This window comes from Macaca mulatta, chromosome 19, assembly GCF_049350105.2.
Source record: "Macaca mulatta isolate MMU2019108-1 chromosome 19, T2T-MMU8v2.0, whole genome shotgun sequence".
Classification (NCBI taxonomy): Eukaryota; Metazoa; Chordata; class Mammalia; order Primates; family Cercopithecidae; genus Macaca; species Macaca mulatta.
This window is the reverse complement of record NC_133424.1, coordinates 63,317,609-63,330,375: the sequence shown is the minus strand read 5'-3', so window position 1 is coordinate 63,330,375 and position 12,767 is coordinate 63,317,609. Positions and strand designations below refer to the sequence as shown.

Here is a 12,767-nt window from a genome sequence, read left to right as displayed (position 1 = left end):
ATTGTTCACGGACACCTGTGTCTGGCACATCACAGATGAATGTTTAGTTAGTTCTTACTTCCTAGTGAGGGACAGAGACAAGGAGACACGAAGACAGATGCAAAGAGCTGGCAGCAGACGGAAAGAAAAACTGGCGTAGAGACAAGGTCAGGAGAGGCGGCCTCAGATGGCCTAGGAGTGGAGAGGGAGAAGCCACCTTTCGGGTTCCCCACCCAATACCCATTTCCCAAGCCATCTGCCCCTTTCCTGGCCTCTTGATCTATTTTCCCATCAACAAGTAGCCCTGCCCAACGTTCTCACCCATGCCTGGCCACACCAGCCGAGCCACGGCACCTGTGGGTCCCCAGACTGGGTCCCTGCCTCTTTCTGGGCCCAGAGTGAAGGCCAGAGAAGGAGTTGAGGGCTCCCTGTGCCAAGTGGCTTGGGTCTTCCCTGCCCAAAATGCAGGGAGAGGGAGGCAGAAAGACAGGGAAGGAGGAAGGGGTGGGGAAGAGAGAGAGACAGAATAATACAAATACAGAAACACAGAGAAAACACACAGAGAGCCTGGGACACAGGGGCACACAAAGCCAGAGAGAAAAGAGAAGATACAGAAAGATACAAAGGGAGACACAGAGGTGTAAAGAAAGAGAGATTAACAGAGAGTCCCAGATACACGCAAAGGGGCAGGAGCATGGTTTTCAGGGTGGTGTCTATGATCATCCTCTTGATTATGGTGATGGTGTGACAGGTACCTAAAGCCATCAGACTCCACCCTTTAAATATGCAGTTTGGGCCAGGCATGGTGGCTCATGCCTGTAATTCCAGCACTTTGGGAGGCAGAGGTGGGTGAATCACTTGAGGCCAGGAGTTCAAGACCAGCCTGGCCAACATGGTGAAACCCCATCTCTACAAAAAAAAAAAAAAATCAGCCGGGCATCGTGGGGCACCTGTAATCCCAGCTACTCCGGAGGCTGAGGCATGAGAGTCGCTTGAACACACAGGAGGTGGAGGTTGCAGTGGGCCGAGATCACACCACTGCCCTCCAGCCTGGGCGACAGAGCAAGACTCTGTCTCAAATAAATAAATAAACAAACAACCAGTTTGTTATACCTTAGCTATACCTAAAAAAAAAAAAAATGCTGTCAACAGATAGAGCAGAAGTGAAATAAAGGAAAATAAACGGGCTGAGAACTCTAAGGTATATTTGACAAATCACTCAGAACCTTTAAAAAAGAGAGAATCACAGAGGCATAGAGAGACAGAGGGCGAGGAACGGGGAGACAGCACCACTTGTGGCCCAAGGAGAGAGAAACAAGGCTCCTAAGACAGACAGGACAGCCAGAGAGAGAGAGAGAGAGAGAGACAGCCAGAGAGAGAGAGACAGAGAGACAGAGAGGCAAGAGGGAGAGAGAGAAAGAGAGAGGGGTGGGGTGGAGAGAGACACGAGATATTGAGACAGACTCAAAAAGACAGCCCTGGGAGAACCACAGAGCGATGGAAGAAGACTCTGAAAAAAAAAAAAAAGAAAAAGACAGAGACAAAGATGGAAAGAGGAGTATCGAGCGAGAACAGACAGTGGTGGAATGAGCAAAACGCGGAGAAGAAAGCAAGCAATCCAGGCGCCAGGAACAGTGACACAGAGTTGGTGAGAAGCCAGATCCCTATGGCTGGGGGAGGCAGGGAAGGGGCTGGCCTGGCTTCCGGAGACCCCCTCCCCATCCTCCGCGCCAGGGAGGTAGGGAGTGGTATGCGGGACGGGGTGGGGGGTGCTCTGGGGGTGGAGATGGGGGGAGCAGGAGGAGCGATTGCTAAGGCCCAATAGGCACCTCATGGCCCGGGAATGTGCCCCAGGGAGCAGTGGGTGGTTATAACTCAGGCCTGGTGCCCAGAGCCCAGGAGGAGGCGGTGGCCAGGAAGGTGCAGGCCTGAGAAATCTGCGGCTGAACTGGAAGCGAATCCCCCACCCCCTACTTGGGGGACAGGGCAGGTGAGACCTGGGGAGGGTGGCTCAGCAGGCAGGGAAGGAGAGGTGTCTGTGCATCCTGCACCCACATCTTTCTCTGTCTTCCCTCCTCGCCCCGTCTGGAGGTTGCTAGACTCCTATCTTCTGAATTTCATAGTGCCTGGGTCTCAGCACGGTGCTGATGGCGGCACAGCATCCTTGTGCTTCCTCTCTACCTGGGGAAATAAGGTAGGGGAGGAAGGGGAAGTGAGTTAAGGGCTCCCGGGATCGCCTGGGCCTCCCAACCGTCTGACATCCCCCATCCAGGTGCAGCGGCCATGGCTACAGCAAGAACCCCCTGGATGTGGGTGCTCTGTGCTCTGATCACAGCCTTGCTTCTGGGGGTCACAGGTAACCAGAACTCTGGGGTGGGGGGCGTGGGATAGGGAGGACTGCCTCTGCGTCTCTAGAGTGCCTGTACCCTGGGGAACTGTGTGAGCCTGGGCGTGACTCCGGGACTGGGTGAATGTGAGTCTCGGTCTGTATTTGTGGTTGTGCGATTGTATGTGGCCCTGTGACTGCCACGGTGTGTGTCGGGGAGGGGGATGCCTTTTCCCATATCAAGTGACTGTGCGGCAGGTGGCACTGACCCTTGGAGGCTGTATGTGTGGTTTTGTGATTGTGTGTGCATTTAAGATTGTGTGTGGCTCTACAGTGATGTGGGTGAATGCATGTGGCACTGGGGGTGTTTACTGTGTGTTTGGCTGTGTGTGGTGACTTGGCTTTGTGTATGACTGCAGGGATCTGCAGTTCCTGTCCCTGAGGTACCGGGATTTCATGCAACAAAAGCGGTCATCACCATGGAAATGTGTGACTGTGTGCTTGCAGGCGATTATGTGATTGTGGCTGAGTGCAACATTATGGGTGCTTGTATTTGTGACCTTGTGACTACCTGAAGCTCTATGTAGGGGTGACTGTACGTGACTGTGTGTGTCTGTGTGAGGCGGTGTAAATACTACGGTATGTGTGATGGTGCAGCTGTGTGTCTGGAGTTTCTGTCTGCCTGGAGGGATAGAGGGTGCAGGGATGGCTGTCTCTGGGAGATGGGTGCTAGGTGACCGACTTGAGGTGTGTGCCTGTGTGCAGAACAGTATGTGGCAGTCTGAACATCTATGCAAACACGGCATCTTTGCGTGCACTGAGACACTGTGGATGAGGGTGTGCGATCCCGCAAGGCTGCCCAGGAGCGTATGTACCTGGTGAGCGTGTGTACCTGGAGACAGAGCTGTACTGTCAGCTGCGCCTGTGGAGGCAATGCGTGCCTGTCTGCAGAACCGCGTGCACGCTTGGAGGTTACTGCTGTTGTGTGCGTGGTTCTCCGGGTGAGTTTGTGAGTGATGGTGGTGCCAGGGCCATTAGCAAGGGTAAGAACCAGGCCGGGCGCGGTGGCTCACGCCTGTAATCCCAGCACTTTGGGAGGCCAGGGAGGGCGGATCACCTGAGGTCGGGAGTTGGAGACCAGCCTGGCCAACATGGTGAAACCCCGTCTCAACTAAAAATACAAAAAATTAGCTGGTGTTGTGGCGCATGCCTGTAATCCCAGCTACTCGGGAGACTGAGGCAGGAAAATCGCTTGAACCCGGGAGGTGGAGGTTGCGGTGAGCCGAGATTGCCCCATTGGTCTCCAGCCTGGGGCAACAAGCGCAAAACTCCATCTCAAAAAAAAAAAAGAAAAAGAAAAAGAAAAAGAAAAAGAAAAAAAGGAGTAAGAACCAGTGAATGGGCGTGGGAGGACTGATGAGGGAGTGGGGCATGTATGTAGTCTGTAGGTACATGAGAGGAGGGGATTGACAGGATCCAGGAGGCAAGGTTGTATCCGAGAATTCAGAAATCTATGCCTGCTCTTCCCCTCCACGTGGCCCCTTAAGCTGAGCCCTTCTTTCCTGGTCTAGCTTTGGGAACCTTAGCTCCGCCCATGAGCTCTGACCCCACCTACTTTCCTCAACCACGCCCCTAGGCCAGACTCTAGTTGACCCCGCCTCAGGCTGCACCCCTCTGAGCCAGGCTCCAGTCCCTATTCTGTGGGCACGTTCTAGAACCCCCTTCAAAGTCAGAGTCAGAAGTCAGAGGTTTTTTTTTGTTTGTTTGTTTGTTTGTTTGTTTTGGAGACAGAGTCTTGCTCTTTCTCCCAGGCTGGAGTGCAGTGGCGTGATCTCGGCTCACTTCAACCTCTGCCTCCCGGGTTCAAGTGATTCTCATGCCCCCACCTCCTGAGTAACTGGAATTACAGGCGCGTACCACCACGCCTGGCTAATTTTTGTGTTTTTAGTAGAGACGCGGTTTCACCTTGTTGGCCAGGCTGGTCTCGAACTCCCAACCTCAGGTGATCCGCCCGCCTCAGCCTCCCAGAGTGCTGGGGTTACAGGTGTGAGCCAGTGCACCCCGCCCAAAGTCAGAGCTCTTTATAGGAAACTCTAACATGTAACCCTGGCCTTGGCCCTGACCAAGTCGATTCCAAACCCCTTCCTGCCTCCAGCCCTGACCCCACTCACTGAGGCCTGACCCCACTTCCTGAGACCAGTTCCATCCCTAAAGCCCTGGTCTCCCTCCCATCCCGAGGCTCCAGCCCCCACAGCCTTGGCTCTACCCCTGAGCTTGTCCAGGAATCCTGTACCCAATTTTATCCTCCCATTTAGTTCTAGCCAATTCCAGGAATCTGTGAGGTCCAGTTAGACTCCAGTAACCCTACCTGAGCCTGGGCTCTGTTCTTGAGCTTGAGCGGTGCCACTCTTATTCTCCAGGCCCCGCCCCTAACCCCTGGCCCCGCCCCCTCAGCTGGTCAGACCCCCACCCTCTAGCAGGTCTGGCCTCTTGAGTCTGAGACCCACCCCGAGCCCAAGCCCCGCCTCTGAGCCCCGCCCAACCCATTTTCCGTCCTCAGAGCATGTTCTCGCCAACGATGATGTTTCCTGTGACAATCCCTCTAACACCGTGCCCTCTGGGAGCAACCGGGACGTGGGAGCTGGGGACGATGCCCGGTCGGATGACAGCAGCAGTCGCATCATCAACGGGTCCGACTGCGATGAGCACACCCAGCCGTGGCAGGCTGCGCTGTTGCTAGGGCCCAACCAGCTCTACTGCGGGGGGGTGCTGGTGCATCCACAGTGGCTGCTCACGGCCGCCCACTGCAGGAAGAAGTGAGTGGGAGTTCCAAGAGGAAGGCTGGTGGGGAGGGGGAAGTGGGGTTGGGGGGCATGGAGGTGAGGGCTGGTGGGGATGGGTTGGGGATGTGGGAGCAGCAGGAGGTCGAGTTGGGGATAGGACTAAGGATGGAGTTTTGGGGGAGAGTAGGGTGGGAGGATGAGGTTGCAGAGGGACGAGTGTTGTGGTAGGGAACAGAAAGGAGATCAGGATGGGTTGGATTCGGGGTTAAGAGCGTGTAATTGTTGAATGGTTTGGGATGGAGGTGGAATTGGGGTTAGGAGCGTATATTGGTCGAATGGTTTGGGATGGAGGTGGAACTGGGATTGGCTTTAGAATTGGGGGTGGGTGAAAATCGTGCTGGGGTGGAAATGAAGATGGAATAGAGATAGTGTTGGGATTGGGAGCAGATATAGAATTGAGGGTGGGGATTGGAATTGGGGTTGGGGTTGGGGATGGTTGGATTTGGGCTCGAGAATGCATGTGTGATGGCTTCTGGGTAGGGAAAGGATTTGGGCTGGGAATGGGATGGGTTTGGAATTGTGATTGGGGTGGGGACAGGCATGGAATTGGAGACCAAGATAGAGTTGAGGATGGTTTGGGGACTAGGGGTGAGGGTGGGACTGGGGCTGGGGCTGGGTGTGGGGTTGGGATTGGCGTTGGACATGGAGATAGAGATCAGGGCTGGTGGTGACCTGCCCCATCTTCCTCAGAGTTTTCAGAGTCCGTCTTGGCCACTACTCCCTGTCACCAGTTTATGAATCTGGGCAGCAGATGTTCCAGGGGATCAAATCCATCCCCCACCCTGGCTACTCCCACCCTGGCCACTCTAATGACCTCATGCTCATCAAACTGAACAGAAGAATTCATTCCACTAAAGATGTCAGACCCATCAACGTCTCCTCTCATTGTCCCTCTGCTGGGACAAAGTGCTTGGTATCTGGCTGGGGGACAACCAGAAGTCCCCAAGGTGAGTGTCCAGGTTCTTCTCGATACCGACCCATCTCTGCCACCTTCCATCTTTCTCCACCTCTCATTGTGTTCCTGTTTGACAGTGCACTTCCCTAAGGTCCTCCAGTGCTTGAATATCAGCGTGCTAAGTCAGAAAAGGTGCAAGGATGCCTACCCGAGACAGATAGATGACACCATGTTCTGTGCCGGTGACGAGGCGGGTAGAGACTCCTGCCAGGTGAGGACACCTCTCTCTTTATTCAGCAGATGCACACTGAGTGCCAGCTCGATAACATGAACTTTGCCAAGTTCTGAGAATCCAGCCATTGCCAAGACAGTCAGGACCCCTGTTCTCACAGAGCTCAAACCCTAGAGTAGTGGTATTTAGTAGAAATAATGCTGAGCTGCTTATGTCATTTCCAATTTTCTAGTAGCCACATTAAAACAAGAAGAAAAGGCCAGGCGCGGTGGCTCAGGCCTGTAATCCCAGCACTTTGGGAGGCTGAGGCGGGCGGATCACCTGTGGTCAGAAGTTCAAGACCAGCCTGACCAACATGGCAAAACTCTGTCTCTACAAAAAAAAAAAAATACAAAAATTAGCCGGGCCTGGTGGTGGGCACCTGTAATCTCAGCTACTCAGGAGGCTGAGACACGAGAATCACTTAAACCCAGAAGGTGGAGGTTGCAGTGAGATGAGATCGCGCCATTGCACTCCAACCTGGGAGACAGAGTGACACCTTGTCTCAAAAAAAAAAAAAAAAAGAAGGAAGGAAAGAAAGAGGTGAAGTTAACTTTAATAACCCAATGTATCCCAGATACAATCATTTCAAAGTTTAATTAATATAAAACAATTATGAATGAGATACTTTACGTTCTTTTCTTGTTTTCATATCAAGTCTTTGAAAGCGAGTATGTATTTTATACTGACAGCACATCTCAATTTGGACTAGCTACATTTCAGGTGCTCAGTAGCCACATGTGGCCAGCAGTTACTGTATTGGATAGCATGGGTCTAGAGGGAAAGATCAAGGCTGTTTTGTACGGTTGGGCAGGTTGTGCACTGCATAAAGATACCACATTTAATGGGGGCACTCCATGTTACAGACATCAGTTTTGGCAGTTTTCAGGCATGTGGTAGTGAAGTGTCTTGTTTCAACAAAATCTGTCATATGACAGTTTTCCAGCAAGTGCTGGTAAAATATCTTGAGGAGGAAAAAGAGAAATCTGGTAGGTATTTTTACAAGAGAATATTTAATACAAGGGATTTATTACAAAGCTGCTGGAAGGGCTGGAGGAACAACAAGGTTAAAAAATAAAATTAAAAACTCCGTGGTCAAGAATCTGCATAAATAGGGCATATTCAGAGAGCAGTAAGGGTTAACCCCAAAACGAAACATGGTTTTAGGATAGTAAACAATAAGGGCAAATATTCAAAAAGGTGGTCAGGGGAGCCTCCTTGGAGAGGTGGCATTTCAGCAGAGAATGGATGACACAAAGAAGCTAAACTCGTGAAGTTTAAGGGGAAAGAAAAGGCATGTGCAAAGGCCCTGAGGCAGAAAGGAGTTTGACTGATTCAAAGAAGAAAAGGAAACCAATGAAAATGGAGAACAAAAGTGGGGGGAACAGTAGGAAGTGAGGCTGGAGGGGTAGGCAGGGGTGAATGTTCTACCAGTATTTACTGGTCACCAGCACAGAGCTTCCCTATGTTCTAATGGAAGCTGTATCTGCTGAGGAAGACAGAATTTAAAATCAAACTGTTACATCAACCAACACCCTCCTTTGTAAGGGATCTAGAGGGACATAAGTTAACAAGCTCTCATTGGCAGGGTGTGCATTTCAACAGTAGATAGGAAGCTGAGGATTCAGGAGTACTCCAGTCCCATGGCTACAAAAAGCTCCCCCCAAAATTGTACAAACCTGACAATTGCAACAACTTCCCAGCTCTCCCAGTTTCTTCTCTGTGCCCTGGGTGTAGGGGTGGGTGGCGATGGGGGAGACTTTTAACAGAAGAAAGCACATCTCGGCCGGGCGCGGTGGCTCACGCCTGTAATCCCAGCACTTTGGGAGGCCAAGGTGGGCGGATCACAAAGTCAGGAGATCAAGACCATCCTGGTTAACATGGTGAAACCCCATCTCTACTAAAAAAAAAAAAAGTAGCAAGGTGTGGTGGCAGGCACCTGTAGTCCCAGCTGCTGGGGAGACTGAAGCAGGAGAATGGTGTGAACCTGGGAGGCGGAGCTTGCAGTGAGCTGAGACTGCACCACTGCACTCCAGCCTGGGCGATGAATGACACTCTGTCTCAAAAAAAAAAAAAAAAAAAAAGACACATCTCATTCAAATGGTAGCATTTAAAACTATTTAGCCTTTCTGTAGGCAAGGTTACTGTCTTGTTTTTCCAGACCTGAAGGTGTTTTTTTGTTTGTTTGTTTGTTTTTTCATACCGGTGTGTGGTCTGAGTGTGACCACTAAAAGCTGCAGGCAAGAAATAATAGCAACTACAACAATACTAATAGTATAAAAATAATAGCAATAGCATCTGGCTAATTGCTGGACACTGTTTTAAGTAGTTTGCATGCCTCCACTCACGAACTCATTCACCTGTTATTATGAGCCCTATTTTACAGACAAGGAGCCAAGGCTCAGAGCAGTTAACTAACAGCCTCTCAAAAAAAACTCTGCAGAGGTGTTAAGCTTAAAAAATAATGAGAGAAATGAAACCACAAGAAAGTTGAAATTTAGAGGTCCGGGCAGCTAAGCTGGTTTGCCTTGAAACAGTGTCTGCTACTGAGAAAAAGGCAAGTCTTGGCGTTCCTAATAATTGATTCCAGGACTCTCTCATTATTCACATTTTGCATGCATATAAATAAGAAATGAGGCCATGTGCAATGGCACATGCCTGTAATCCCAGCACTCTGGGAAGCTGAAGTAGGAAAATCACTTGAGCTCAGGAGTTCAAGACCAGCCTGGGCAACTAATTTAAAAAATAAAAATATGAATTGTTTTTATTTTAGTAGATTTTATTCATACCGCTCACATAATTATTGTAGTATGTACATATTTATCTCTAACAGAGATAGATATTGCTTTTCTTTTCTTTTTTTTTTTTTTTTTTTTTTGAGATGGAGTCTCACTCTGTCACCCAGGCTGGAGTGCAGTGGCACGATCTCAGCTCACTGCAGCCTGCACCTCCCAGGTTCAAGCATTTCTTCCACCTCAGCCTCCCAAGTGGCTGAGTTAACAGGCACCCACCACCATGCCCGGCAATTTTTTTTTTTTTCCCGTAGAGACGGGGTTTCACCATGTTCACCAGGCTTGTCTTGAACTCCTGACCTCAAGTGATCTGCCTGCCTCAGCCTCCCAAAGTGCTGGGATTACAGGTGTGAGCCACTGTGCCCAGCTGGGAGATAGGTATTTCTCTCTACCTCAAACAGAGATCCATTCAAGCTACTTTTCATTTTCTTCATAAATATTAGCCAAGTGTCTATTTTGCACCAGGAATGGTTCCAGGTGCTGTGGATATGGCATCGGGCAAAACAGACCAAAAACTTCCTGCCACATGGACCTCATGTTCCCCAAGTGGGATACAGGCAATAAAGAGTAGATAAATATGTACTAATTTTTTTTTTAATTAGCTAGGTGTGGTGGCTTGCACCTGTAGTTCCAGCTACTTGGGAGGCTGAGGTGGGAGAATTGCTTAAGCCCAAAAGTTTGAGGCTGCAGTGAGCCATGATTGCACCACTGCACTCCAGACAGCAGCCTGGATGACAAAGCAAGAGCTTTTTGTCACAAAGAGAAAGAAAGAGAGAGAGAAAGAGAGAGAGAGAGGAAGGGAGGAAGGGAGGAAGGGAGGGAGGAAGGAAGGAAGGAAGGAAGGTAGGAAGGAAGGAAGGAAGGAAGGAAGGAAGGAAGGAAGGAAGGAAGGAAGGAAGGAAGGAAGGGAAAGAAAGGAAGAAAGAAAGAGAGGAAGGAAGGGAGGGAGGGAAGGAGAGAGAGAGAAAGGAAGAAAGAGAGAGGAAGGAAGGAAGGAAGGAGAGAGAAAGAAAGGAAGAAAGAGAGGAAGGAAGGAGGGAGGGAGGGAGGAAGGAAGGAAGGAGAGAGAAAGAAAGGAAGAAAGAAAGAGAGGAAGGAAGGGAGGGAGGGAAGGAGAGAGAGAGAAAGGAAGAAAGAGAGAGGAAGGAAGGAAGGAAGGAGAGAGAAAGAAAGGAAGAAAGAGAGGAAGGAAGGAGGGAGGGAGGGAGGAAGGAAGGAAGGAGAGAGAAAGAAAGGAAGAAAGAAAGAGAGGAAGGAAGGAAGGAAGGGAGGGAGGGAAGGAGAGAGAAAGGAAGAAAGAGGAAGGAAGGAAGGAAGGAGAGAGAAAAAAGGAAAAAAGAAAGAGAGAGAGGAATGAGGAAGGAAGGAAGGAAGGAAGGAAGGAAGGAAGGAAAGGAGGGAAAAATGACTGTTGAAGAGCAGTGAGTATTATTATAGGAGGGTAATTATAGGGAGGTATGGGGAATTGAGGACAGGAAACACAAATTAGTCAGCGCGAATGGATTTCTACTGGGAGTGATTCTGCCCCCTAGGAGACATTGGCAATACTAGGAGACATATTTGGTTGTCACAACTGCGTGGAGGGTCATTACTGGCATCTAGCGGGTAGAGGCCAAGGGTGCTGCTCAACATGCTATGATGCACAGGACAGGCCTCCACAACAAACCATTATCCAGCTTCAGATGCCCACAGTGCCCAGATCGAGAAGCCCTCATCCAGGGGCTGAGAACTGTATTTTTGTAGAAGGGAGGTATAAGGATGGATTGGTGGAGAGTGAGGAAGGAAGGTGTGTGTCCAGTAAGAGAAATAAAGCCTGCACAGTCCGGAGGGGAGAGTCAGAGAGAAAGAGAGGTGGAGACACACACGATGAGGGAGACAGGCTGGAACATAAAGTAGAGACAAAGATTCGAGATGTGGAGAGGCAGGGTCACAGACCCCCCAAAATGATGTGTGGACAAGAGGAATCTGGAAGAGGAAGAGTGAGTGGAGAGTGACCAATGGAGTCTAAAGGTTGAACTTGGAGGCCGGGCATGGTGGCCTACGCCTGTAATCCCAACACTTTGGAGGCTGAGGTGGGCGAATCACTTGAGGTCAAGAGTTCGAGACCAGCCTGGCCAACATGGTGAAACCCCGTCTCTACTAAAAATACAAAAAATTAGCCAGGCGTGGTGGTGGGCGCCTATAATTCCAGCTGCTTGGGAGGCTGGGGCGGGAGAATTGGTTGAACCCAAGAGATGGAGGCTGCAGGGAGCTGAGGTCGGGCCACTGCCCTCCAGCCTGGGCAACAGAGCAAGACTCTGTGCCCCCCACAAAAAAAAAAAAAAAGTTGGATTTGGGGTGAAATAGTAATAAGATTCTCCCTGTCTCTCTTTTTGCCTGCGTCTCCATCTCTGTCTTTTTCTGCACTCTTCATCTCTGTACTTTCCATCTCTGTGTGTCTGTCTCCATCTTCTCCATCTGTGGGCATCTCTGGGTCTCTCGTGTCTCCTTCTGCCCACCTTGCCACATCTCTGCCTCTCTCGTGCCTCCCTTTCTCTCCCGCAGGGTGATTCTGGGGGGCCGGTGGTCTGCAACGGCTCCCTGCAGGGACTCGTGTCCTGGGGAGATTACCCTTGTGCCAAGCCCAACAGACCGGGCGTCTACACCAACCTCTGCAAGTTTACCAAGTGGATCCAGGAAACCATCCAGGCCAACTCTTGAGTCATCCCAGGACTGAGCACACCGGCGTCCCCACCCGCTGCAGGGACAGCCCCAACACTCCTTTCAGACCCTCATTCCTTCCCGGAGATGTTGCAAATGTTCATCTCTCCAGCCCCGGACCCCGTGTCTCCTGGACTCAGGGTCCGTTTCCCCCACGGTGGGCTGACCCTGTTTCCCTAGCTGAACCTTGGGAACAATTTCCACAACTGCCCAGAGTGGAGGTTGCATCCCAATCTCCCTGGGGCACTTTTATCCCGAAGCTCAGGGCCCATCCCTTCTCCGCAGCTCTGCCCCAAATTTAGTCCCAGAAATAAACTGACTGAGAAGTGGACTCTGCGTGTGTCTCCTCCCTGTGCAGGGTGGCTGTGAACAAGTCACATCTCCCTCTCCAGGCTCATGTGTTTTGCCTATGCGGTCACTTGCGTTACGAGAAACAGAGGTCCGGTCGGACTACTTTTCACCTTCTTCATAAATATTGGCCAGGTGGCTATTTTTTATTTATATTTATTTATTTATTTTTGTCTTGCGATGGAGTCTCACTCTGTCAACCACACTGAAGTGCAGTGGCACAATCTCAGCTCACTGCAACCTCCACCTCCCAGGTTCAAGCGATTCTCCTGCCTCAGCCTCCCAAGTATCTGGGATTACAGGCGCGCACCACTACGCTCAGCTAGTTTTTGTATTTTTAGTAGAAACAGGGTTTCACCATGTTGGCCAGGTTGGTCTCAAACTCCTGACCTCAAGTGATCTGCCTGCCTCAGCCTCCCAAAGTGCTGGGATTACAGGCATGAGCCGCCACCCCTGACCCCAGTGGCTATTTTGCACCAGGAATGGTTCTAGGTGCTGGGGATAAGGCGCTGGGCAAAACAGACCAAAAAATTCCTGCCTTGTGGAGCTCACATTCCAGGAGTGGAAGACAGACAATAAAGAGAGAGATGATTGGGAGGCCGAAGCGGGCGAA

General features: G+C 50.7%; 1 protein-coding gene across 4 annotated transcripts; it reads left to right on the top strand.

Annotated features, from left to right (window-relative positions):
- Positions 1-1,055: 1,055 nt before the first annotated feature.
- On the top strand, positions 1,056-12,137 carry KLK5 (kallikrein related peptidase 5). 4 transcript variants are annotated; one of them, XM_077976782.1, is made up of 7 exons: positions 1,876-1,965; positions 2,103-2,173; positions 2,252-2,335; positions 4,866-5,121; positions 5,839-6,095; positions 6,181-6,314; positions 11,651-12,137. In XM_077976782.1, the coding sequence occupies exons 3-7, from the start codon at positions 2,263-2,265 to the stop codon at positions 11,804-11,806; spliced, it is 876 nt and encodes a 291-aa protein (XP_077832908.1). In that variant the 5' UTR covers positions 1,876-1,965; positions 2,103-2,173; positions 2,252-2,262; the 3' UTR covers positions 11,807-12,137.
- Positions 12,138-12,767: the final 630 nt, after the last annotated feature.